At 44.9% G+C, this 27,430-nt stretch overlaps 1 protein-coding gene across 1 annotated transcript in view; it reads right to left on the bottom strand.

The window, feature by feature from the left end:
• Positions 1-2,746: 2,746 nt before the first annotated feature.
• Positions 2,747-27,430, bottom strand: part of lamc1 (laminin, gamma 1) — a 54,163-nt gene continuing 29,479 nt past the window's right edge. Inside the window, exons 3-28 of the mRNA XM_084008284.1 lie at positions 21,844-21,974; positions 20,377-20,543; positions 18,291-18,479; positions 17,077-17,194; positions 15,549-15,647; positions 15,199-15,335; positions 14,997-15,119; positions 14,250-14,439; positions 14,019-14,131; positions 13,509-13,730; positions 10,947-11,135; positions 10,466-10,711; positions 10,064-10,217; positions 9,830-9,972; positions 9,566-9,744; positions 9,185-9,341; positions 8,203-8,408; positions 8,030-8,109; positions 7,629-7,766; positions 7,168-7,312; positions 6,942-7,091; positions 6,663-6,777; positions 5,234-5,433; positions 4,996-5,154; positions 4,819-4,918; positions 2,747-4,626 (exon numbers count right to left, since the gene is read on the bottom strand). Of these exons, the coding sequence (XP_083864410.1) occupies positions 4,370-4,626; positions 4,819-4,918; positions 4,996-5,154; positions 5,234-5,433; positions 6,663-6,777; positions 6,942-7,091; positions 7,168-7,312; positions 7,629-7,766; positions 8,030-8,109; positions 8,203-8,408; positions 9,185-9,341; positions 9,566-9,744; positions 9,830-9,972; positions 10,064-10,217; positions 10,466-10,711; positions 10,947-11,135; positions 13,509-13,730; positions 14,019-14,131; positions 14,250-14,439; positions 14,997-15,119; positions 15,199-15,335; positions 15,549-15,647; positions 17,077-17,194; positions 18,291-18,479; positions 20,377-20,543; positions 21,844-21,974 (4,107 nt within the window). The 3' untranslated portion in view covers positions 2,747-4,369. The remainder of the gene's footprint in view (positions 4,627-4,818; positions 4,919-4,995; positions 5,155-5,233; positions 5,434-6,662; positions 6,778-6,941; positions 7,092-7,167; positions 7,313-7,628; positions 7,767-8,029; positions 8,110-8,202; positions 8,409-9,184; positions 9,342-9,565; positions 9,745-9,829; positions 9,973-10,063; positions 10,218-10,465; positions 10,712-10,946; positions 11,136-13,508; positions 13,731-14,018; positions 14,132-14,249; positions 14,440-14,996; positions 15,120-15,198; positions 15,336-15,548; positions 15,648-17,076; positions 17,195-18,290; positions 18,480-20,376; positions 20,544-21,843; positions 21,975-27,430) is intronic.

The following is a 27,430-nucleotide window of genomic DNA, read 5'->3' as shown; positions in this document are numbered from 1 at the left end:
CCGCTCCGCGTCCACTCCACAGACCTGTGCACGAGCCCGCGACCTGCGTGAGCAGACAGACGGGAGCGCGCATCAAAGTCTGGGTCAAACGGTGGCGGAGGAAGTATTGAGATAACTACAATACAACTACTAATACCACAGTAAACATTAACTGGTATCACAGTTAACAGTACTCATGCTAGTATACATTAACTCGTATTGCACAGTAAAAGTACTATAATACAATAGTGTTTAGGAAGTTTTACCTTATCACATAATTCTAAGTTTAATTTACCTCTTTCTTGTCACGAACGAAGGATAGTATATTAAATACATGTTTGGGTTATTTGATAATATTCATCTAGGTGGCATTATTGGTATCTTATTCTTCCTTATTTGTCTCGGTTTCTGGTTTGATTCTTTAACTATAATCAACTCGCTCTCACGTTCTCGCTCTCTCCTTCACTTTGACTCTGACGCCCCCTGCTGGTCTCTGCATGTGTCGGCAGTAGGTAGCGGCTCTTGCTTTGGAGAAAAGGTGGTAAAGGCATGGAAATACTGTATATTTAACATACGGCAGAATACTATACATATACTGAGCAATAAGATATAAAACATGTAATGGCCCATTCCCTAATGACATGAGGTTTTTATTCATGTTCATTATGCCTTTGTTGTGTATTAGTTGCAGAAATGAATAAACTGAATTTTACTTCACAACTAGCAGTTACACACAATAACTTATAATTGTTTTTCTCTGGTGTAAAACACACAGAGAAAATACATTATACGTAAAACAAAAAGAAAGAAAATAAATTAATGGATATAAAAGAGGCATTAACAGTTGAAAGAGCCCATTTTGTTCATAGAATATTTTATATAATGTAATATAGACATTCATCCATCCATCGTCTACCGCTTATCCTGTATTCAGTGGGCGGGGGGGCTGGAGCCGATCCCAGCTGTCATTGGGCGAAGGCAGGGTACACCCTGGACAGGAAGCCAGTCTATCACAGGGCCGACATGTAGAGACAAACAACCATTCACGCTCACATTCACACCTACGGGACATTTAGAGTCATCAATGAACCTATCCCCATCCTGCATGTCTTTGGACTGTGGGAGGAAGCCGGAGAACCCGGAGAGAACCAACGCTTACACGGGGAGAACATGCAAACTCCACACAGAAGGAACCCGGGCCGACCCAGGGATCGAACCCAGGACCCTCTTGCTGTGAGGCGAGAGTGCTACCCACTACACCAACATACAGCCCCATAATATATAGACATTCATTCATTGCAATTAATAAATGTGAAAAAATATTCTAGGGCAATAGTCACATTTTTAAGTGCAATAATTACATTAATTCTAGTTCAATAGTTACACGTATCCTAGTGCAATACGCATGTTTATTCAGTGCATGGATTCTGTGATAATCACATTTAATGTCATGCAATAATTACATTGATTACATACATTATACAATGTATTTGACTTATTACTCATACTCGTTTCTTCCACTTATCTTTGAAGTGACCTGATCAGGAGAAGTGCTCCTACTTGTGTTGTACAATGACAACAATAATGATAATAATTCTATTCTAGTAGTTTTCTCTGCAGAGGTTCAGACACTGACGAGGAGCAGCCAGAGCTTCCCACCACGCAGGAGCAGGAGGAGGTGTGGACCAATAAGGCTTCCATGTAACACACCACACACTCAAACTTGTTCCTGTAGTATTCTTTTTATTATTCAAATGTTAAGTTTGGATTTACAGGCACATGGGAATAAACAGGTCGACTCAGGTCCTCACAGGGCTGGAAACACGACGGCACCACGACAGAATAAAAACCACGAGAGGCGTCCTGCAGACTGTGCAGCACACACACATCACCGTCTAAGACAACAGGGTTACAATACAAATAACTGGTACATTATATAACTTAAAATACTGTTTATACATCACGTCTGTGTGTGCTGGACATCCTGCAGAGCGGCCGCCTGGATGGAGGGCAAAAATAAATGAAACCTTTCAGATTCTCTTTCACGGGACAGACAGTGAAACACTTGGATTTTATCAGATGTTTGTTCATCTGCAGAAGCTGCCGGTGGAGAATCAGATTGTTTTTGTGTGTTTTGCAGTTTTCTCTGTTCAGGACCCGATTAAAAAAAAAAACCCTGCTTCAGTACCGACATGAGGAAACGGCGTGAGGGAGCAAAGACGACGAGGCCGTTTCTGTGAAATAAAAGGTGGACGCCCCTCGACGGGACTGTGATTACAACCCAACTTATATTAAGGCACAAAACACTAATTAAAACAGTTAACTACTGGAGCAACATGTGACCGAGCTTCTTGTGAATTCAGTACGATGACTCGGGATGTCCTGATGGGGCAAAGCTCAAAAAAACAACCAAACAAAAACATTCAGTTCGGTTGAATGAACTCACCGAGAATCAATAAAACACAAATGAAATATTGGCATCGCTATGAGGCGGCAACACTGAGCCTTGTATACAAGCAAGCATATTATAATAACATACCACAGACGTTATCATAGGTATATATACATATGTATATACATATATGTATATATATATATGTATATATGTGTATATATATGTATATATATATATATATATATATATATATGTATATACATATATATACACACATACATATATGTATATACACACATATGTGTGTATATAAATTTATACACACACATACATACATACATATATATATATACATACATATATATAAATATATATTTATATATATATATATATTTATGTATATAAATATATACATATATATCTAACCTGGAGGTTTCAGTTGATTGATTGTGATAGAACTTAATGTGGCTGTTTGCATGTTGGAGTCATATTTCTTAAAACCAGCCAGTCCTGAATCATTTAAGCATATATTTACACACATAACAAATTCCTCAGTCTATGTCATAATAACAATAATAAAAAAAAAACATTCACACAAAAATATAACATTTGAAATAATTATTAGCACCAGTGTATCAGATAAAATTCTCGCTACGCAAATGTACAAAGTTGCATAGTGTTGATTTAGCCTGGAAGAAAATGTTAATGTGTGTAATCGGTAAAAAAGCAGCAACTTCTGGGAAAAAATGTAAATAAAAGGTTTGTAGTGTTATAACATCCGTACATGAAATGTCCTCAAAGATATTATTTCTATCTCGTGTGCAAAAGACACGGGGCCACTTGATACAAGATAATAGCTTCATTTCTTTGTTTTTGGGAACTAAATACCAGTTAGTATTTTCCCCCTAAAGATTCATATTTTGTGGAAAGAAGATGCTAATTGAGCTCGTGTGTACAAGTTACTATACTGTTCCTTAAAGATCTTGTACACACAATTTCATATCTTGTGCTTAGAAAGACAATAACTTCTACCCTGAACCCAAGATCCATATGTTGTGGGAACACGATGACAAGATAAGGAACTTGTCATCTTGTTCCCACAACATCCGAATCTTAAGCATTCAAGTCGACATCCTCCACGTGCAAGTGAGGACCTTGTTCCCACAAGTTCCAACTGTGTGTACCAGCTGACGTCGAACTGGAACCAAATGGAGACCATGTGGGACGAAGATACTCTTAGTTTGGATTTTGTTCCCTAACTTGCACATATAGGATAATAACTTCTAGCCCGAACCCAAGATGCACGTCTTGTGGGAACAAGATACTCATTTATCTTGTGCTCACAAGATAGAAAACAATATTGCTTCTGGACTTCAGAGGCTCACATTCACAGCAGAGTGGGCGTGGCTTAAGACAACAACACCACCCACTGGAGGTGAAATACTGTGTAGAAGAGCGGTAAGATGGTTCTCCTCTGCCGTTTGCAGGAAGCGAGGCTTTGGGAGAAAAGAAGAGAGGATTCCTTCACTGTGTGGATTCTGAAAACATGGCTGATTTGAACGTAAAGAAAGAACAGAGCGCCCAGGATGGCGCCGCTCCAACAGTAGGTAGCCGTACATTCAGCTGGCTGAAAACTGTGAAAGTAGCAGTGGCTGATGGGTAACACGTGTGGACGCTCCTCCGAGGGAGAGGAACTTCCAGTTTGCGGTGCAGTCATGTCGGGTTTGTGGTTGTGGTTGTTTCTCCGAGGCTCCTCCTCCTCTCACGGCTTCTCTGCGCCGCTTAGTTCATTCTAGCGGAACCACGTTGCTGCGCCTCCGAAACAAAAACGCTAAAACAGCTGCTTCTCTTAAAACCATGACTGTGGCTTGAAATATTGGCTTCAAAGACAAAAATCTGAGGACGAAAACAAAAGAAGTTAAAGAACTGTTTTGGTAAAGGTCGGCATGTTTGCCAGAGTGTTAGAAGTGAAAGAGGGCGTGTCGGAGGGCGGGGCTAAGGCCTCTCCAGAGACGGCGTGTTGAAGCAGCCTTCGGGTAACGTGGTCTTGATGTCGTTGAGGTTCATGATGTCGGCGCGGATCTCGCGGATCTGCCGGTCGTAGTCGTTGATCATGTCCTCCTGGGCCCGCGCCACGTCGTTCAGCTCCACCAGCTTCCTGTCCAGATCGCTGTCGCCCATCTTGCCCTTGGCCCTCTTCAGGGACTCCTCGATCTGGTTCAGTTTGCTCAGGTCCACCTTGTCGATGTTTCCTGCAGAGAAGACGGAAGGGAGAAATCAAGCCCTCTTTGTTGGGACTCCAACCAGATGCTTCTATAATCAGCACTTTCCAAAACGATGCATATTGTTGTCAATAACCTCTACTTTTTTAGGTATTAAATAAGACATAGTTTGGCTTTTTCCTGCAAAGTTCACACCGGCCCTCATCGAGTGGAGGATCTTACCCAGCTGCTCCAGCAGGGCTGTGATGGTGCTCAGGACCGTCTTCACGGCGCCCTTGGCCTTGCGGGCGTTGTCCTCTGCCTCCTTAGCGTTGTCTGACGCCTGAGGGAAAGTAGACAGTGTTGATGGACAGAAAGACATTTCACCGATAACTTTGGGTCTTTGGGGACGGGTCGTACCATTCCTGCCATCATCATGTCCTGCTCGGCCTCGGCCTTCTTCCTGGCCAGCTCCCGCTCCGCAGCATCCAGCTGGTCCATCATGTTGGTGACCTCGTCGTCCAGCTTGTTGGTGTCCTGGAAGGCCTTCTCTGCGTCCTCCTTGGTCTTGGCTGAGCCCTGAGGGGGGACAGTCATGCATTTAGGTCTTGTATTGTAAACCAGCGGAGGGCAGGTGGTCCGGCTGTTCCCGTCATACCTTCTGCACGTTGCCGGCGATCCTCTCGGCCTCCTCCGCCTTGTTCTTGGCCTCTCGGGCATCTGTGGCCGCGTTGCCGAGCGCCACCTCCGCCTGCTTGGTCTTCTGGTTGGCGGCCATGATGGTGGCGTTGATGGCGGGGATCTTCTTCAAAGCATCCTCGGCGGCGGTCTTGTTGTCGTTGACTCTCTTGTCAAAGTCTGCATGAAGTTACAAATAAAAATCCAGATGAGAACAGAGAGAAGTTTGACAGTAAGAAGTTACACGAGCAACAGAGTCACCAGGAAACCCAAAACCCCATAAACGAATCCTTAATTCACGACCACAAAGGTCTTCGTGGTTTTCTGCATGCATTCATTATTATTATTAATATTGTTATCATCCAACATAACATTACAGGTACTCCTTTATCTGTACTGTACCATTAAAGGACTTCTTTTTCCAATAAAGGTGAAAATGAATTCAAAAGATTAACAATCCTAATGGAATAATAATAAGGCCCTTTATGAGTCATGTAAAGGCCCTTAAATTGGAGAGATAATCCAATAGGCCTAACACATCAAACTAATCCAACTCTGCACCTCAATCATAAAATTAGAGTTACTCTAAGATACAAATGGACAAGTATCCCTAATGCTACTTTTTTGGTAAAAAAAAAACCCAGAACAAAAAAACAAAAAAGGGCTTTTTACCCTTTAAAAACTCCATCCATTTCTTATGTTCCAATGTATTCATTTACTACAAATTTGGGGTGAACTCCTTAAATTAAAATCACACCATTAAAATGCTTGAATCTTTACAGGAAATAAAATCAATACATAAATCAGTTTTAGAACTAATGTCATTAGAACATGTCGTTATTTCATGGCTACATTAATTGCATTTTAAGAGACAGACAGACAGGCAGGCAGACAGGCAGACAGACAGACAGGCAGGCAGGCAGGCAGACAGGCAGGTAGAAAGACAGACAGGCAGACAGACAGACAGGCAGGCAGGCAGAAAGACAGACAGACAGACAGGTAGAGAGGCAGACAGACAGACAGGTAGAAAGACAGACAGACAGACAGACAGAGAGAGAGAGACAGGCAGGCAGGCAGACAGGTAGAAAGACAGACAGACAGACAGACAGAGAGGCAGACAGACAGGCAGACAGGTAGAGAGGCAGGCAGACAGACAGGCAGGCAGGCAGACAGACAGACAGACAGACAGACAGACAGACAGACAGACGGACAGACAGACAGACAGACAGACAGGCAGGCAGGCAGGCAGAAAGACAGACAGGCAGACAGACAGGCAGACAGGTAGAGAGCCAGGCAGGCAGACAGACACACATACAGGCAGGCAAACAGGCAGACAGACAGACAGACAGACAGACAGACAGACAGACAGACAGACAGACAGACAGACAGACAGACAGACAGGCAGGTACCTCTGAGGTCGTCCAGGATGCTCTCAGCCTCTCTAAAGGTGGACTGGCCCTTCTTCGCCGCCTCCTCAGCCAGAGCTTTGGCAGCGTCGGCTCGAGCCAACAGCTGATCTGCAGTCTGTCAGAGGAAACAGGAAGTCAGACGTCACAGACGTTAAGTTAACTGTACATTTAGATGGAGGGGCATCCTGTATATATGATACATGTATTTTATAGTATTTGTATTGTACATGAAAGCCTACTTGGATGGTAGAGTACTTCTCTCGTTCACAGATGACGTACCTGCTGCTCACTTCTCCCTTTCTCCAGCAGTTTCCGCACTTCCTGTTCTTTTGCCTTCAGGTCGTCCCTCAGCTCGTTGTACTCCTTCTCCGTCTTGTCGATGAGCTTGTCGAGGTCCGACGCCTCCTTCTTGATCTTACTGGCTTCATCCTAAAAGGCACAAAGACCGTCAGTTATCCAGGAACCGCTACACATCGTTCCTGTGTGCAGATGATGTTGAAGGCACCTCCAGAGCTTTGGTGTCCAACGTCGGGATGCTGGTCAGGTTGGCGAAGATCTTCAGAGCTTTGTTCCCGGCGTCCTCGGCCTCAGCCTGAACCTTGTTGGCCTGTTTCTCCAGATTCTTGGCCAGCTCCTTGGCTTCGTTGTACCTGAACACAACAGGGCAGATGTTACACATGTACACGTCCATCACCACTGCTGTCTCCTGCTGTCTGTCCACCACGATGTCTGGTTGGTTGGTCACCACCAGTTCACCAGTCTGGATCTGGAAGTCCCAAAAGACCTGAGCTTTGGAGGTGTCTTCCATGTTGACCTCAGGACTTCCAGCCCATAATACTCGACTCCGGCCTGCACCTGGGGTCCTGGTGTGGTAGACCCTGGCCTCTAGTGACCTTGTGTCCAGGTCCAGACCGGACACACACACACACACACACAGAGACACACACACAGTGAAGTGTGACGTACTTCTTGTTGAGCTCGTCGATCTCCTGACTCGTCTTGCTCTCTCCGTCGAGCGTCTTCAGCAGCAGGTTGTACGCTTTGGTTGACGTGTCGTTGGCGTCCCTGGCAATCTTCTCGATCTGGTCAGCGTCCATCTTGTGCCTGTGAAAAAGCACGGATACATTAGTGATGTCTTTGTAGATACGACACCTGAGTGCCACTACTGTGAGACTCTGTCTGGACGGTGGAGCTTTATAGCAGCAGACGTCTGTATGTCTGACTGTGGAAAGTCCTCTTTACTAAGATCTGCTGTCCAATGGTGAAGTACTGAAATACAATCACACACAATCACCTCTCAAGTTGTCATCTCCTGCTGTTCATGTGAGACACACACACACACACGCACACACACACAGCTGTCTTACTTATCAGCCAGTGTCCGAGCCTCCTCAGCCAGCAGCGTCATGTTGTTTGGGTCTCCGGTGCCGCTCGGGGGTTTGATGTCCTGCAAACACACATCCATGTTGGTCAATAACATCTCGGGGGGGCTCTGTTCAGCTGATCACGTAAGGGTTACCGAGACAACGGCGTCACCCACCACTTTGCTGATGGCGTCCCTGGCCTTGTCCAGCTCCTGCCGGGCTCGGTCGATCAGGTTCTCGGCGTCTCGGACTCGGTGGCGGGCGCGGTCGGCCTGCGTGCCGGTGTCGTCCACCGTGTTGCGGATGTTCTGCAGCCGGTTCCACTGGGTGGTCAGAGTGCTGTTGATGTTGTTGAGTCGATCCAGAAGACCCCGGTCTACGTCTGCCGGGAAATACATTTGGTTTAAAGGTCAGTGAGTTAGAATCGATGGCTCCGACCACGATGTTAAATCAGCAGCCTGTGTGTCGATCAACCCACGGTGCTGTCCGTGGTGCTGAAGTAGCAGATGTATGTGGAATCTGAGTCCTGCTCTTCTGACAGTTTTACTGTGGATCTATTCAATTCTACAAACCAGGGGTGACCAACACGATGCCCGAGAGCGCCCGGTCGCCCACGTCACTGGTACGGTTGTTGGGTCAGACCAGCGTACGATGCTACTAACAGCAGGAGTTTACGTTCTGGGTCTATTTTGGACAGAACATTTAGCTTTTGGTAAAAGGCAACACTCTTGACCGTCACCTTTGACCCCGTCGTCCAATCACAGTGAGGGAGGGGCAGGACAAACCCCAGGAACGTAGCCTACTGGCAGAGATGTTTGCTCACACACACACACAAAGGTTCATGAACCTCCATCCTCTCGCCCTACATGCTTCATCCACAGCTAGGGCTCCGCCTCCGCCCAGTCTGATTTCCCTGGATATTCCACAGAACAGCAAATAGATGCAACCAAACTCTAACTCAGTATGTATCTTTATATAGTCATTGTTGTTACGTATGCAGACATCTGAAGGCAGCCGGATACTTGTGTTCATATGTTCAACACAACCCAATTCTGAAAACTGACTCTAATTTCATCTCTATGGAGACATGACAGAACCTCCAGCATTTTAAAATCACACACCATGAGCCATGGGACACTTGTGTTCACACTGTGTTACCTTTGCTGGTCTGAGCATCCTCCAGCAACTCCATGATGGCTCTCTCTGCCTCCTTCAGCCGGTCCTCGAAGGCCTTATCACTGACGGTCTCCTGGCCCGAGCCCAGGTTATCGATCAGGGTCTGCAGGTCGTGAAGCTTCTGCCTCTGCTGGTTCACCTGGAGACACAAACACCACGTTAACGTCCTGTACAGATGTGAAGCACGACGGCATACCGAGGTAAGAGGAAAAACCCTCAGAATTTATCTTACCACTAGGATAACACTTGAATAGAATACTATGTTTTCAACCTACAAAAAAGGCCTTAATACCCCGTACATGACTGACTGTCTCCCCATTACACACACAATATATATATATATATATATATATATATCCTCACCTTGTCTCTGACCAGACTGTAGCAGGAGGGACATTGCTGGCATCCTGGTGCTGAGCGGTTGTAGAAGTAGTTCTCCTCACACATGTCACATCGTGCCCCGACGAAGCCCGGCCGACACTCGCAGCGGCCGTCCTCCTTACACTGACCCGACTGGGAGCCCTCCGGGTCGCAGTCGCAGGCTGCGGGTCACACACACACGTTAAAGACACACACGGCGACACACTGTTGTTGCTGCTTCAGAATCGGTGACGCCGCTGTGCTCACGTTTACATCCTGACGAGCTGAAGCCGAAGAAGTTGACCTCGCAGCGCTCGCAGTGCAGGCCGGTGACGCCGGGCTGACACTCGCACTGCCCTGTAGTGATGTCACACTGGCCGTTGGTCGAGCCAATGGGATTACAGTTGCATCTGTGGAGATGAGGAGGAAGAGTCAGTGAAAACGATGTCAGCAGCACGAGGCCTGGTGTCGCCGTGCGGCGGTGTGATGCGGTGAGCTGACCGTTCGCAGCCGTTGCCGCTCTGCAGGTTGAAGAAGCCGGGCTGACAGGCGCTGCAGTCGCGCTCGGCCACGTTGGGGAGACACTGACACTGACCGGTGACCTGAGAACAGCCGGTCTGCCGACCCACGGTACCGGACGGAGAGCAGGAGCAGGCTGAGGACAGAGACACCGACCACAGTCACGGGCTGAATCCAACTCATGAATCCAGAACAGAGAAACAGATGTTTTTCAGGATAACTTGTCAACTAAATACCTGATTGATGTTTTACATCATTGACGTTTTACATCATTGACAGGATCAATACAACACTTATAAATACACTTATAAATACTGCGTCCCGTCATCACCAGACTCAGGGTCAGCCTCTAAAGACTGGTGGACCTCGGGATATTCCTCTTACGTTTGCACTTTTCGCCGACATTGGTGGCCAAGGCGTTGCCGTAGAAACCCTCCTTGCAGCGGTCGCAGAAGAAGCCGTCGGTGTTGTAGATGCACTTGAGGCACTCTCCGGTCTCGCGGTTGCAGTTGCCAACGGCGTTGGGGTCGATGTTGTCGCTGCACTTGCAGGCGCGGCAGGCTCGGACCGGCCCACTCTGACCCAGGGGGTCGCCGAAGAAACCATCATCACAAAGCTCACAGCGCTTCCCTGCATGTAGGGACCATCGTTAGAAGAACAAGTAACACACCTGGAAGAATACCATCTCCCCGTGAGAGAGAAACTGTCTGACATCTTTCTCTCCATTCACCTGGTTGACTGTATGTTTTTAACAGGCCAGTTACACCACTGCATATTACAATAGTGTGTGTGTGTGTGTATATGTGAGTGTGTGTGAGTGTGTATATATGTGTATATATGTGTGCGTGTGTGTGTGTGTGTGTACCTGTGGTTCCTGCAGGACAGTTGGTGCAGACCACCTCTCTCGTCTTGGGGACGACGGCGCAGGTTGCTCCGGCCGGGCAGGGACAAGGCTCACAGTCGTCTGAGGACCCGCGGGTGGCGTCGCCATAGAAACCGTCTTTGCAGCGCTCACAGCTTAGACCGCCCGTGTTGTCACGACAGTCACACGCTCCTGGACGGACAGACGGACATATGAACACCATCAGACAGGTGGAACTCTGAGCTTTGTTTTCAGCCTGAAAATCTGCTGAGGGCTGAAACCGAACCAGTGTAACCAGAGCGTAAACAGTAGAACTAGTGCTACCAGTCAGTAACCAGTATAACCGGTATAAACCAGTACAACCAGTGTAACCAGAGCGTAAACAGTAGAACTAGTGCTACCAGTCAGTAACCAGTATAACCGGTATAAACCAGTACAACCAGTGTAACCAGAGCGTAAACAGTAGAACTAGTGCTACCAGTCAGTAACCAGTATAACCGGTATAAACCAGTACAACCAGTGTAACCAGAGCGTAAACAGTAGAACTAGTGCTACCAGTCAGTAACCAGTATAACCGGTATAAACCAGTACAACCAGTGTAACCAGAGCATAAACAGAAGAACTAGTGCTACCAGTCAGTAACCAGTATAACCGATATAAACCAGTACAACCAGTGTAACCAGAGCGTAAACAGTAAAACTAGTGCTACCAGTCAGTAACCAGTATAACCGGTATAAGCCAGTACAACCAGTGTAACCAGTGCGTAAACAGTAGAACTAGTGCTACCAGTCAGTAACCAGCATAACTAGTATAAACCAGTAGAACCAGTGCTACTAGCCAGTAACCAGCATAACTAGTATAAACCAGTACAACCAGTGTAACCAGAGCGTAAACAGTAAAACTAGTGCTACCAGTCAGTAACCAGTATAACCGGTATAAACCAGTACAACCAGTGTAACCAGAGCGTAAACAGTAGAACTAGTGCTACCAGTCAGTAACCAGTATAACCGGTATAAACCAGTACAACCAGTGTAACCAGAGCGTAAACAGTAGAACTAGTGCTACCAGTCAGTAACCAGTATAACCGGTATAAACCAGTACAACCAGTGTAACCAGAGCATAAACAGAAGAACTAGTGCTACCAGTCAGTAACCAGTATAACCGATATAAACCAGTACAACCAGTGTAACCAGAGCGTAAACAGTAAAACTAGTGCTACCAGTCAGTAACCAGTATAACCGGTATAAGCCAGTACAACCAGTGTAACCAGTGCGTAAACAGTAGAACTAGTGCTACCAGTCAGTAACCAGCATAACTAGTATAAACCAGTAGAACCAGTGCTACTAGCCAGTAACCAGCATAACTAGTATAAACCAGTACAACCAGTGTAACCAGAGCGTAAACAGTAAAACTAGTGCTACCAGTCAGTAACCAGTATAACCGGTATAAACCAGTACAACCAGTGTAACCAGAGCGTAAACAGTAGAACTACTGCTACCAGTCAGTAACCAGTATAACCGGTATAAGCCAGTACAACCAGTGTAACCAGAGCGTAAACAGTAGAACTAGTGCTACCAGTCAGTAACCAGCATAACTAGTATAAACCAGTAGAACCAGTGCTACTAGCCAGTAACCAGCATAACTAGTATAAACCAGTACAACCAGTGTAACCAGAGCGTAAACAGTAAAACTAGTGCTACCAGTCAGTAACCAGTATAACCGGTATAAACCAGTACAACCAGTGTAACCAGAGCGTAAACAGTAGAACTACTGCTACCAGTCAGTAACCAGTATAACCGGTATAAGCCAGTACAACCAGTGTAACCAGAGCGTAAACAGTAGAACTACTGCTACCAGTCAGTAACCAGTATAACCGGTATAAACCAGTACAACCAGTGTAACCAGAGCGTAAACAGTAGAACTACTGCTACCAGTCAGTAACCAGTATAACCGGTATAAGCCAGTACAACCAGTGTAACCAGAGCGTAAACAGTAGAACTACTGCTACCAGTCAGTAACCAGTATAACCGGTATAAGCCAGTACAACCAGTGTAACCAGAGCGTAAACAGTAGAACTACTGCTACCAGTCAGTAACCAGTATAACCGGTATAAGCCAGTACAACCAGTGTAACCAGAGCGTAAACAGTAGAACTACTGCTACCAGTCAGTAACCAGCATAACTAGTATAAGCCAGTACAACCAGTGTAACCAGAGCGTAAACAGTAGAACTAGTGCTACCAGTCAGTAACCAGTATAACTAGTATAAACCAGTATAACAATTGCTACCAGACAGTAACCACTATAACTGGTATAAACCAGTAGAACCAGTGCTACCAGTCAGTAACCAGTATAACTGGTATAAACCAGTATAACAATTGCTACCAGTCAGTAACCACTATAACTAGTATAAACCATTAGAACCAGTGCTACCAGTCAGTAACCAGTATAACTAGTATAAACCATTAGAACCAGTGCTACCAGTCAGTAACCAGTATAACTAGTATAAACCATTAGAACCAGGTCTACCAGTCAGTTCCCAGTAGAACCAGTAGAACAAACAGTACCAGTGTCGGGGTTGCAGGCGTCGCTGTGTCCGTTACAGTTGCAGGGCTCACAGGGACTGAAGGCTCCGAGCTCTGGACGGGCGCGCCGGTATCCCAGAGTGCACTGCTCACAGTGTTGCCCCTGGTAACCCTGAGGACAGGTGCAGCGCTCCACCCAGTGTACCGGTGCACCTGCACCCCGCCTTGCCGTTACCAAGGAGACGTCATCAAGGTAACCAGCACCTGGAGAGACAGTCATTATTGAGATTGTGTCATTGCTGTGTGTGATAACTGTTGTTGTGTGTTGTTATGTGTGTGCTGTTGTCTGCGTGGTGCTGCTGTATGTTTGTGTTGTTGTGCTTTAGCATTGTGTTGATGTGTTGTTATGTGTTATTGTGTGTGTGTGCTGTTGTCTGCGTGGTGCTGCTGTATGTTTGTGTTGTTGTGCTTTAGCATTGTGTTGATGTGTTGTTTTGTGCCTTGCTGTGTTTGTCTGGTTGTAGTTATCCGTTGTGTTGTGTTGTGGCGTACTCCTTTCGCTGTAGGTGCCGCGGATCTTGATGGCGGTCAGGTTGTGGAGGAGTTTCTGGAAGTCCGGCTGGCTGATGGCGGGCCTCCAGGGGTAATCTGTGCTGTCGTGGAGCCTGAACAGAGGAACCCAGACCAGTCAAGTAGAATCCACATCACCAGATTATACAGATATCATTTATTCATAAATACATGAACAAACACATCATCGGACTAGTTCCCGTCCCACCTCACCTGAACACATATGTCTGCATGTTCTCGTTGGGGTAGGCGTTGCCCTGGGCAATGAGGGGGGCAGCCACCCTTAGGCCTGCTCCCTCCAGGACCAGATCCTCCGCCGACAGCCGTGCGTCCCGGCGGTCAACACGGAAACTCAGACTCAGGTTCTGTGCATAACTCAGCATCTGGTTCCCCAAGAACGTCTCTGTGACACACAAGAAACAAAAACACACCTGGATATCAAACACCGACTGGTTCTCTCCTCCAGCACACCTACAGGGCGTCAACTGGTCCACGTTGATGCCCAGAGTCCAACTCAGAGTCTGAGGAGGTGTTTCTGTCATGTTCAGTCAAACGGCGTCCTGTCATTCAGAGCTCGTGAATTTCACTGGATCTAGTTAGACACACGTCTGCTGGTTTACTACAGCTGGAGGATTAAACTATACTGCTGTGATTTAATTGTAATAAACAGATCAAAAGAATGCTGAAATAACTCCATAATGATGGTGATCAGTAAAAAGTGTGAAGTCATGCTTTGTACGGTCTGTCTGCAAGACGACGAGCTAACGACTTTTAAAACGCTTGTTTTCTGAATGGAGTCTGGTTGATGGGTGCTAGGCTATGCTAACATTGTAGCTGCTCCCTCAACACTCCAAATAAGGCCATCTAGACATAAATACAGCAGAGACCTTGTTGTTTGGAGCACAGACGGTCTCTGGTGTGTGTGAGTGTGTGTTTGTGTGTGTGTGTGTGTGTGTGTACCTGGGGCTACGAAGTACATTGGGAAGTAGTCATCGGAGATGAGGGAGATTTCCTGTCCGCTGGGAGACCACTGGACGGAGACACTGGAACCGTCTCGCTGCTGACCGCTCCACTGTTCGTCATCTGACACACACACACACACACACGTTACAGCTTAAAACAGCGACATCACCGTGGTTACACCTCAGGGTGCCAGCGTTACCTCTGTGGAAGGATGAGCTGATGGTGTGGACGCTGAAGCCTTCGGCGCTGTCGCACACCGACGAGTGCTGGAAGCAGAAGCAGGGGGTGCAGCCCTGAGGGTTGTTGGGGTCCAGGTTGAAGTAGCCCAGTTTACACCTGAACCACACACACACACGCAAACATGAGCTGGCTTATGATTGGTCGATTCGTTTACATGAAGTTATTATGTACAAATTGTCCTGCAGTAAAAGCACAACCACCTCACCGTCAAAGTACTTTGTCACAGTAAAATTACTACTACACTGTAAAAATACTTTGTTACAGTAAAAGTACTACAAACACGTGTGTGTGTGTGTGTGTGTGTGTCACCTGTCGCAGCTGAAGCCCTCTACGTGGTCTTTGCAGCGACATTGTCCTGTGTTCACGTCGCACTCCTGGGTGCTGCCAGAGGGCGAGCAAGAACAAGACCTGAGACAGAGAGAGAGAGAGAGAGAGAGATATGAATACATGATGTGTGTTCATCGTCGTCATCATCATTTAAAGACATTTTTAATGTGCTGTTGGTTTTATTCTCTTTCTGCCCATTGACTTAGTTTATTTGAGCTCTATTAATGTTTTACATAATGTATTATTAATTATGTATAGCTGACCCACCCTGGCTGTTACACTGTTGTTAAACCAACTTGAGCCTGAACACAGACAGCAGGGTTTTGATTTTGTCACCAGAGGGTGCTCAAAGTTCAGTCTCTGCTAAACACCCAATATTCATTATGACTGTCATGCAACAATGTGTTTCTCTTGTTTTCTCTAAAGGTAGTTCAGAACAGTCAGAACAGATACATATCAATCTAAACTGTCTCCTTTTCACATTGATATTCTCATTCTGTACCTGTTCAACAAACAACATGTGGAACCGATAAACATTAGTTATTGACGGTGGATTTCCTTTTCTCTGGGTGGAGCTGTGCTATGTCTATTAGCATATCTATAAAGCAAGACAGCCAAAGTTCCATCTTTTAAAGTAAACAAATCACAGTTAGAAGATGAACAGAATTGATGAACAGACTACAAAGAATTAAAAAAAATACCAGATGAAAGTAAAATCCATCTTTCGTCCAATTTTGTGGAAGACGGAGAATTAGAGGGTTTGCAGAAATGTTTCAATGCTGTTTAACGCTCGACAGCTGAGTGTCACGTATGCTGTGTTCACACCATAATATTGTGTGCAGCGCAAACGCATCCATGAGGCCGATAGACAAAACATATTTCAACTCAAACAACAAACTGTGTTGAGTTAAGAGGAAACTGTGTATAAGTATATGTGTATGTGTTTATCCCAGAGACCGTTAAACCACAAGGTCTCTGTCGTGTTTATGTCTAGATGACCTTATTTGGAGTGTTGATGGAGCAGCTACAATGTTAGCATAGCCTAGCACCCATCAACAGGCCTCCAGTCAGAAAACAAGCATTTAAACTTGTTTGTTTGTCGTCTTGCAGACAGACCTAACAAAGCATGACGTCACACTTTTTACTGATCATCATCATTATGGAGTTATTTCAGGATTCTTTGATTGCAATGAAATCAGAGTAAAACCGTTTATTTTGTGTTCCTACAAACTGTGTGTCTTGCTAGATACGGTGAATACAACTTGGTGAAAATCACCGTGCACCTCTGGGCGATGTTAAGAACCATGATTTGTGAGGTGTTCTTGGTGTCTACATGGTGAGCCCTCCCTCTTCTCCGCTGCATCTAGCGTGAGCGACGCCAATAAACAGATTATCCTGCGGTCAAACGCGGTATTGTGGGACACCAAAGATATGTGTTGTCACTAAATGTGTCTTTATGCCATGCATGATTTTTCAGTGGATTTCGGTGCAGCTGCTGCGTGTGCGTTACCTGCAGCCGGCCTCTGTCAGACTGTGGTATCCCGGCTGGCAGCGGTCACACTTCTCTCCGGTCACTCCAGGTTTACAAGCACACACTCCTCTGCTGTCACACTGAGGAGACTCCGAGCCTGCAAACAATCAGCTCCCATTAGCAAACCATTACAGGGCAGAACTGGTGTAATGGGGGCTCGAAACAGCAGCTGGTTCACATTAACCAGTGGTTTGCTGCTGTGTTCTGTTGAAACCACCAAAAATCACAGAGTGCATACCAGTGGTTTCACATATTCTCACACTTATATGAGCGTCGCCACAGAATCCCTGCCTTTTCTGTCCCCAGGACGTTAAACATGCATGAACACTAATGTAATGTTGGGATGCATCATGTCAAACATTGATAAAAACTACCATTCACAGATCTTGTGTGCGTGTTGTGTGGTTTCCTGCGTTCCACAGCAGCATATTTTCGTCTCAATTCCGAGCACTCAATGATCACAGAATATATTTCTAAAAGCACATAAAATACATTCTGAAGGGAGGTTTTAACGACACACTTAACGTTTGAGACACATTTATGGACCGTCCCATTTGTTTCACGTATGTGAAGATCAGCCTGCAGATTTACGGCTCCTTTATGGTGTTCAAATGTTTGTGGGAAACTCCGACACCCATCATGGCAGTTAAAGTACTCTGACATCTTGGGAAATATTCATTTTTGGGCAGAGATTTAGATGTTTGGATCGATTGACCCTCCTGTTGTACGTGTATGTTCACTATGAAACTGCAGCCAGCAACCGGTTAGCTTAGCTTAGCATAAAGCCTGGAACAGTGGGGGAAACTATCCTGGCTCTATGCAAAGGTAGCTATATTACACCTAGATCTAACATGTTATATTATATTGTTTGTTTACTATATTATACAGCATGTTGTGGAGTTACAGGGCATTATATTTTAATATCTTGCTAGCTTGCCGTTTCCCCCCCGTTTCTAGTCATTGTGCTAAGCTAAGCTAAGCTAACTGGCTGCAGCTTCATATTGAGCAGTCATAAGGCAATAAAAGGGATTAACTATATCAATCAAAATGTCAAACTACTCCTTTAAATCAAGGTCAACATTTTCACCTATTCTGGCACTTCTGTATCTTAAAGTCTGAGATACCTTAGAAAGCTATAGAATGTGTTCTCTAATTGGTTGAAGGTGTTTGTTTCCAGATGTCCCTGAACTCACCGATGGTGTTGCAGCTGCAGGGCAGGCAGCGGCTGCCACTCGGGTCTCTGTAGTAGTTGTCAAGGCAACGCTCACAGTTGGGCCCGTCGGTGTTGTCTGCACAGTTTGAGCAGTGACCTCCGTGACCGGTGGCCCGGTACAACTCCGCATCGTAGTAGCACTCCGAGCTCTTCCCGTTACAGTTGCATGCTGGGAAAGATGGAGAGACGGATTAATCCTGGCAAGCAGTCTCCTGACGACCTCCGTCAGCTCCGTGGTGACCTTTGCATCATGCATATAGTATACAGTATGTTTAGATGTTATACTGTAGTTGTTGTAGTCTGGTATATGTATAGTATATACTAATGTAGTAGTTATATTGTGTATTCTATAGATACAATTAGATAGACATTTACTGTTGTTTGGAAGACTGGCTGCTGTACCAAAATACATTCCCAGTTGGGATTAATTAAGTACATCCATCCAGCAGTTACTCTTACAGCAAAAGTAGTACTATGCAAAGTAAAACAGTAACAGTAGTAAAGTACAACAGTAATAGTAGCCCATAAAGTAAACAGTAGTAGTACGGAAATATAAAAGACAACAGTAGTAGGAGTTAAGTACAACAGTAGGCGGAGTAAAGTACAACAGTAGTTGGAGTATTTAAAGTACAACAGTAGGAGGAGTTTGTAAAGTACAACAGTAGTAGGAGTAAAGTACAACCGTAGTAGTAGTATGTAAAGTGCAACAGTAATAGTAGGAGAGTACAACAGTAGTAGGAGTTAAGTACAACAGTAGTAGTAGTACATAAAGTACAACAGTAGTAGTAGTAGTAGTAGTATGTATAGTAAAACAGTAGTAGGAGTAAAGAACAACAGTAAGGAGTAAAGTACAACAGTGGTAGGAGTTGAACAGTAGTAGTACTGCAGTAGAAGTACTGCAGTGAATCAGGTAATAGTAGCAAAGCAGTGCCAGCAGTAGACTTGGCAGTAAAACAGAGGTATTTAGACAGTAGCAGTACTAAAGCAGGACCAGATGAATCACTCCAGTTGATGGAAACACACAGAAGTCCTGCTGAGGATCAATGAGTGAATGAAAACGATACTAGGCTGAACGGGGAGAAGACTCAGCTGTTGGTCTCCATACCATCAGGATTCAGTCGACTGTGGGACTTTCCTGAACCCTGTTAGTCATGCATCTGCACTGTGAAATGAACGTGTAGCAGACAGGAACTACAGCTCCCACAATCCCCCAGAGGCTGTCATGACTAATGCTAACGTTTCCCCCCTCCACAGTTCCTCGTCATGTGATCTGTTCTACGGGTCAGCCCTTCAGCTTTTACTCTTTACAGCTGTTGATCTTATTACAATTAACAGATGAGGTGATTCATGCTGGTGGGAATAGTGTACTGATGGAAGTGTCAATATGCTGACTCATGGTCTGGGTTTTGGGACTCTTTCCTGGACATGTGGCAAGTCTATTCTTTCACTTGGTTTATTATCTCAGTAAACATTATTAACATGTGTTTATGGTCCCGAGTTTTCTTCAATACAGCATGATGTTCACTTAGTACATCATGGTCCCATTAGTACTCCAATAGATGATGAAGCAGGGACTGCTTTAGGAGGCCTCAAGCAGTAAAGCAGTAGTATTTGCAGTACAGCAGTAGTATTTGCAGTAAAGCAGTAGTATTTGCAGTACAGCAGTAGTATTTGCAGTACAGCAGAAGTATCTACAGTAAAGCAGTAGTATCTGCAGTACAGCAGTAGTATTTGCAGTAAAGCAGTAGTATCTGCAGTAAAGCAGTAGTATTTGCAGTAAAGCAGTAGTATTTACAGTAAAGCAGTAGTATTTGCAGTAAAGCAGTAGTATTTGCAGTAAAGCAGTAGTATTTCCAGAAAAGCAGTAGTATGTGCAGTAAAGGTGTAGGTTCTGCAGTAAAGCAGTAGCATCTGCAGTAAAGCATCTGAACCTGCAGTAAAGCAACAGTATCTGCAGTAAAGCAGCAGAATTTCCAGAAAAGCAGTAGTATCTGCAGTAAAGCAGTAGTATTTGCAGTAAAGCAGCAGTATCTGTAGTAAAGCAGAGACAGTTGAGCGGGACTCACCCAGACAGTCGTTGGAGCTTTCGGCGGTCGCTCTCCTCCACGGCCGGTCGTTGTAGAACGGTTTGCAGACGTTGCAGTCGTCGCCGTCCGTGTTGTGTTTGCAGTTACACACCAGCCGACCTCTGTTGTTCTTCACACACTCGCTGGCATGGCCGTTACACTTACATCTGACGGCACAGAAACACACCGGTTATACTTGAACAACCCTGAGACTCAAATCAGCAGTTTGTTACCTCGACTAACATTAACCTCATTATTAACAAAGAAAGATGATTCAGATGCATATTATATATCTGAAGAACAGGCAGGTTTTATTTGGGTGTTATCATATTGTCTTGTCTGGTGACTCTAGAGGGAAGGTTTTGTTAAACCTCCTCAGGGGGAAAGAGCCCCTCACAACGAGACCGGACTTGCTCAGCAGCCACCATAGTTAATGTCTCAGGTGTTTCTTGGCAGAGAAAGGTGGAAAATCTGACGATGAGAAGGAAGACTGAAGTATTTGAGAGTCCATCAACACCCCACTGCCACATATACATAACTTACACATATAACACACACACACACACACACACACACACACATACACACACACATACACACACACACACACACACACACACACACACACACACACACACACACACACACACACACACACACACACACACACACACACACACACACACACACACACACACACACACACACACACACACACACACACACACACACACACACACACACACACACAAGTTGGAATCATTGAGAGGAATCTTCAAGCAGGAATGTGCCTGTGCTACTGAGCTGCTGTGATAGTGGTTCTGTTCTGCTCCCATGACCATGTCCAGGGAAATCATGCTGGAGCTGACAAAAAGCCTCCCCATAAACCCGTCTGATAAACAAAGGTTAAACTCTGTCACTCTGGCAGGTGCTCCGGCTCAGGACTCTTCCCTCTTTCTTCCGCCCCATCATGGCGGTCGGTCCGCCCCATTCCGGTCTCCCTGTAATCCAGCCCTGCCGGCCAGGAATGCCAGGAATGCTGGCTGTGTAATGGAAATCTGCTCCACATTTCAAACAGATTATGGCTTTGGAGGTTTTGCAGCAGCAGCCTGTTTAACACTCTGGTAATGCGTGTCGGAACCTTTCCTTTCAGACGTACAGGGGAAGGAGTCCTCATGTGGATTCCTCTGCAGGCCACAGGGACTCAGACCACACAGTGACACATGAAGACCAGGACACACAGAACCACCTGACCACACTCAGCCATTCAGTAAGTCGCCTTTGTCTGAGCAGGTTACATGAAGCTAAGGCTGCTGAAACTTGTTCACACATATGTAAACATGGCAAAACCTAAATTCTAATAAGACGTGTGCCTACTCATCGTGTAAAACTGTGAAAACATGAACTAAATCTGATATGACTCACAAAAGGAACTAAATTAGTTAAAACTAGTACATCATTTCTTACCTTCCTCCCACAGCGAAGTCAGAGATGGCGTAGTAGTAAGACTTGAGGACCTTGGGGTCGTTGAAAACCTCATCTCCGAACGTGTTGAGCCGGTTCAGGGTCACTCTGATGTCAGTGGCCGTCACCCAGTCCTGCAACAGACACAACATGGAAGCCACATTAGAAACATGAGGCCTGTCAATCAGCAAACACACACAGACAGTCTGGCAGGCAGCTGAGCTTCACCTTCTGCAACAGAAAGAATCAGAAATACCAGAAAATACTCTAGTGTGTTCAGAATCCACAGAAACACCTAAATGAGACACACAAAGACAAGGTGAAGGAGGATAAAGTCAGAGACAAAATGACTCACGTCTAGCTTTCAACTGGAACCACGCAACCCTCAAACTCAGGAGTTTTAGAACTAGCATTAAGACTTGATATATAATTAGACTGCTTTTCTCCAATCAACCTAAACCAACTAACGTCAATGATCTCTTCTTCTAAACCTTCAACCTGTCTCCTAGACCCGATACCAACCAGGCTACTGAAAGAAGTCTTACCCTTAGTTAGCGCGTCGCTATTAGATATGATCAATGTGTCTTTATTAACAGGCTATGTGCCACAGTCATTTAAAGTAGCTGTAATTAAACCTCTTCTTAAGAAGCCTACTCTAGATCCAGGGGTTTTATCAAACTACAGACCAATATCAAATCTTCCTTTTCTCTCTAAGATCCTTGAGAAAGTAGTCGCCAATCAACTGTGTGACTTTCTCAACAATAACAGTCTGCTTGAGGACTTCCAGTCAGGATTTAGAGTACATCATAGCACAGAGACAGCTCTGGTGAAAATTACAAATTACCTTCTTATTGCTTCTGACAAAGGACTGGTTTCTGTACTTGTTCTGCTAGATCTTAGTGCTGCATTTGACACCATTAACCATGAGATTCTAATATGTAGACTGGAAAAATTAATTCTCAGTTTGTGCATGTCAATGAAAAAGCCTCCATTCACTCTGAAGTTAAAAAGGGTGTTCCACAAGGTTCTGTGCTCGGACCAATTCTTTTCAACGTTTATATGCTTTCTTTAATATCATTAAAAGACACTCAAACTTCCATTGTTATGCAGATGAGACTCAATTATATCTAATTTATCAATCCTGAGGAAACCAATCAGCTAGTTAAACTCTAAACATGTATCGATGATATACAAACCTGGATGACCTGCAATGTCCCGACGTTAAACTCAGATAAGTCGGATTGTTTAATCTGCAGAAAAGCAGTACCAAACACACGCATGAAATAGTCTTCATAAGTTCCTTGAATAACTAAAAGCTTGCATTATGACTTAGCAAACAGGAAGGTGGTTTTAGTTCTCAGGCTGTGGGAAACACTGGCAAACACTGACACAACACCACAAACACACAAACTGGGACATTTTTAAGTGAAATGGAATTTATTTTCTTGGCGTTGCAATACGAGAGCCAGATGGCGAGAATCATTGAGGGACACCTGTTTCAGTTTTGGCCATCGTAGAGGAGGTTAGAGAGAGTTATTCAACATCCCGCCTGTGTGAAAAGGCTCATGGGAAACTAGTTAAGGCCAGAGATAGATTTGTTCAGTACCAGCAGGAAGCTTATCAGGCCCTAAAGGTTTTTATCCAGCAGAGTGGGAGCTCGGAGCAGCTGTTTGAGGATAAACACAGATCTGTACAGAGTCTGGCCTCAGGGTTCCTTTCTGCTCACAGGAAAGAGGGAGCATGTGTAGAAACTTTAATCCATATCTGATATGGACACCAAATGTCTCCAACAAAAAAAGGTTGAGAGAGAGCTCTGTTTCTAGGACTCAACAAGAGACTAATTCAGTCATGTTTTCAAAGTTATGAAATATGCAAATAAAGACTTCAGCAGGATTTCAAGCCGAGTTTAAATCATCTTCTTGTCCGTTCATCCTCCCCCTCCTGTGACTTCTGCACGCTGATGTTAACTCCTGCTAACTGCTGGGAATGTGGAGCAGGTTTTCACCCAGCGTTATAGACCGGAAGGTGTCCTGTCAGAGTACCATGACCTCTTTACAACCTGGCTTTTTGCCTTCCATCAGTTATAACAACTCACGCAATTTAACAAGGCAACCTGGACATGGAGCAACCTGGAGTCGGCCTTCGAAGGGCTCTCTGGGTGTATAGTGGAGCTCACGCAGGCGGCTGCAACTTTGGCAGTCAATCCCGGAACACTTACAGTCCAGAGCCAGGCTGAGGAGGATTAGCAAAGATGGCATCAGGACAACAGATCAACGGAAAACTCGACGTGTGGAAATTCCTCGATTCCCTGATGCTCCGCGCTGCATCGACTCGGCATCGACGCTGCATCAACGCGTTTCAGCTCAGTGTGTCTTTACTGAATTTCACTGCCATGTCTCTTGTTCCTCATTTAGTGGCTGGCTGTCTGGGTTCACACCAAACGCAAACAATGATGCCAAAATGGGAAATTTGCATGAGCTGAAATATTTAAAATATGTGTAGATTGCAGCTTTGTAGGTTATTGTTGACGTTAAGCCTCGGTAAATGGGGCATCAACTCTAGAATTTGTATTTGTCGGACTGCTTGTATTCATTGATGAAGTAGCCATATGCAGTAATATAGAAAACTAAGGACATGCCATATTGCGATGCATCGAAAGTCATTGACCGGTGAAGCGTAATGGAATCTTGAAGTGGGTAAAGATTCACAGCTGAAAGCTGGAACTCATCTGACTCTGGTTTTCACATGGAAGGTGGATTGGCCACGTGTGTCATGATCACTTGGCCATATATGGGACATTCCTGCTGTTCACGTAGTACCAGGTTGTGGTGGCAGCAGGCCAGACACGGCATCTCCTTCCCAAACACATCCCCCAGCTGTTCCTGGAGGGACTCTGGAGTTCTCAGGCCAGATCTGTCCTGGTCTAGTCCAGGCTCCTCCTAGTTTGGCTAGCTTGGAAAACCTCCAGAGACATCGAGGACACGTCCTAACCAGATGCTCAGCCACCTCAGCTGACTCCTTTCACCCCAACTCAGTATGTCTCCGAATATACGCCACAAACCACAAACGATGCCCCGCTCTACTTGTGAGAGGATTTCAATCTAGAAGCGACGGTAAGACACGATGCTGCCAGTTTGACTCAACAGTCACAGGCGAGTACGGTCTTTGTTTTCTGGTGATCGAAATCAGGAAATATCTGATCAAAGTAAATGAAAGTATAAATCTGAACAAACGGTTCTTCTCACAAAGTTCAGTCTGGACTCTGCACTGTGACGTTGGTCTGCTGGTTTTTGGCAGATATCCTGTTACCGGTTAAAGTTGGGCTCTGATGAACGATTTTCATTGTTGAGACAGTTTCTGCAACTGCCTTCTCAGCCGCTCGCTTATCTGCAGCTTCCTGAAAGCTCCCTGCTGCTCAACGTTTCCTCTCTACACATCATGAGGAATCGACTCGTATCGCACTCTTTTCATCCGTCTGGCAGCTGCAGACCGTCCAGGACAGGAAGCTGGTGCAGGTTCTCGCTCGACACCGTCTGAACTGTACAGGACATTTGTTTGCCATCAATCATGTGCAACTCTGTGCGGAAACATGTGTTTTCTTGGAAGAAGAATGTCGTTAGAAACTCTGGGAATCACAATCATCCAGCTGAGCTGCAGCACACTGGGAACAAATCACACATTTACTGCTGTACTTTACTGCATATGTAGAGGAGGTCTAAATAAATGAGACATGAGAAGAGTGTTTAGTTTCCAAGAATTATGTCATTAAACAAAGCAAAACAAAAAAAACAATGACATTTAGCTGGGAAATAGTTCCGCATTGTGTATTAGTACTTTTATTTAGAATGGAGCATTTCCACATTGTTGATGTATGTTTATGGAGTATATTCAGTGTGTATTAGTACTTTTATTTAGAATGGAGTATTTCCACAGTGTGGATGTATGTTTATGGAGAATGTTCACAGTGTGTATTAGTACTTTTATTTAGAATGGAGTATTTCCACAGTGTGGATGTATGTTTATGGAGAATGTTCACAGTGTGTATTAGTACTTTTATTTAGAATGGAGTATTTCCACAGTGTGGATGTATGTTTATGGAGTGTGGTCACAGTGTGTGTATTAGTACTTACATTTCCACAGTGTGTATTAGTAATTTTACTTGCAGTTGAGTATTTCCAATGTGTAGTAGTGTACTTTTACATGTAGTGGAGTATGGTCACAGTGTATATTAGTACTTTTATTTAGAATGGAGTATTTCCACAGCGTATATTAATACACTTACTTGTGGTGGAGTATTTTCACATTTTGTATTGGGATTTTTACTTCTAGTAGAGTACTTCCACAGTGTGTATTAGTACTTTATCTAGAAGTGTTAAGAAGTACTGTTACCTGTAGTGGAGGACTTTCCCGGTGTGGTAGTAGTACTTTTACTGCAGTGAAGTATGTGAATACGTCTTCCACCTCTGACAAATTATTTATATAAATGACACAATCCGTGAGGTCTGATAGATATCTGACACTCGTGACACAGCTTTATTTTAAGGGGCCAAAAAGAGCGGCAGCTCCAGAATAACACACAGAGATAGTCAGTTGTTAAGGTGGAAGCTGGTTGTTAAGGTGGATCGCTCAGCTGGTGGTTATTTCCCACTCTGGGCTCAGGGATGACAGACAGCAGGAATGTCAGAGAGCGACAAACAGCCGTCTGACGCCTCTTCACAGAGTCCCAGCTTCGGTATAAATAGCTTCATGCCGACAAGTCAAATAAGGAAGTTTACAGCTGAGCTGCAGAGCTAAATGTGTTCATTTACATGGAGCAGAAGAGTCCATCACTATTACAAGCTTGAGTAGTCATGTATCTGCATCTAGAGAAACTGGCATACAGGTAGTTGTAGTATCCCCGTATATTATTATTATCAGAATTATAAAACTTGTTATTTGCTCGTACAAACACACACAAACCAACATCATCTCTGATCCATTGTCTTTTAATCTTGAAACTAAAGTTAAAATATAAAAGTTATTTAATTCACACAGGAGTATAACATTAGGAAAATGTTGTAATAATATTTCCAAAATATACTAGGATATGAAATCTCTACCAGCTACAGCTACACTTCATTTTTACTGAATAAAACGTAGGAATAAGAAATAAGATGCATCTGGTCAGAATACTGTTGACAGCTAGCAAAGAAGGATCAATGATGGAGACAGCCGAGGAGATTGACAAACTGACTGGTTTGATTCCTGTATTATTTCTATTTTAGGCTTGTTTACACGTTTATCTGTAGGTTTTATGTTTACAAAAGTTGAAGTCAGCAATGAAAAGTATTTAAAGAGGGGGAAAAGCAGAAGAATCAACTCAACGTGACAAAACACCGTGGAGGAGAGAAGAATGAAAACAAAGTCTCTCCAGTTATTAAGCAACAAACTGGAGGAGTGAAGAAACACGGAAACACAAACATACTGAGGGGGAGGAGATGGGAGGAGGGGGGAAGGAGAGGGAGGAGAGGGGAGAAAGGGGAGAGGGGAGGGGGTGGGAGGAGAGGGGAGAGATGGGAGGGGGAGAGGGAGGAGAGGGGGAGGCTGTGGA

This window comes from Eutrigla gurnardus (genome assembly GCF_963514095.1).
Source record: "Eutrigla gurnardus genome assembly, chromosome: 4".
Taxonomy (NCBI): Eukaryota; Metazoa; Chordata; class Actinopteri; order Perciformes; family Triglidae; genus Eutrigla; species Eutrigla gurnardus.
This window is presented reverse-complemented; position numbering and strand designations above follow the sequence as displayed.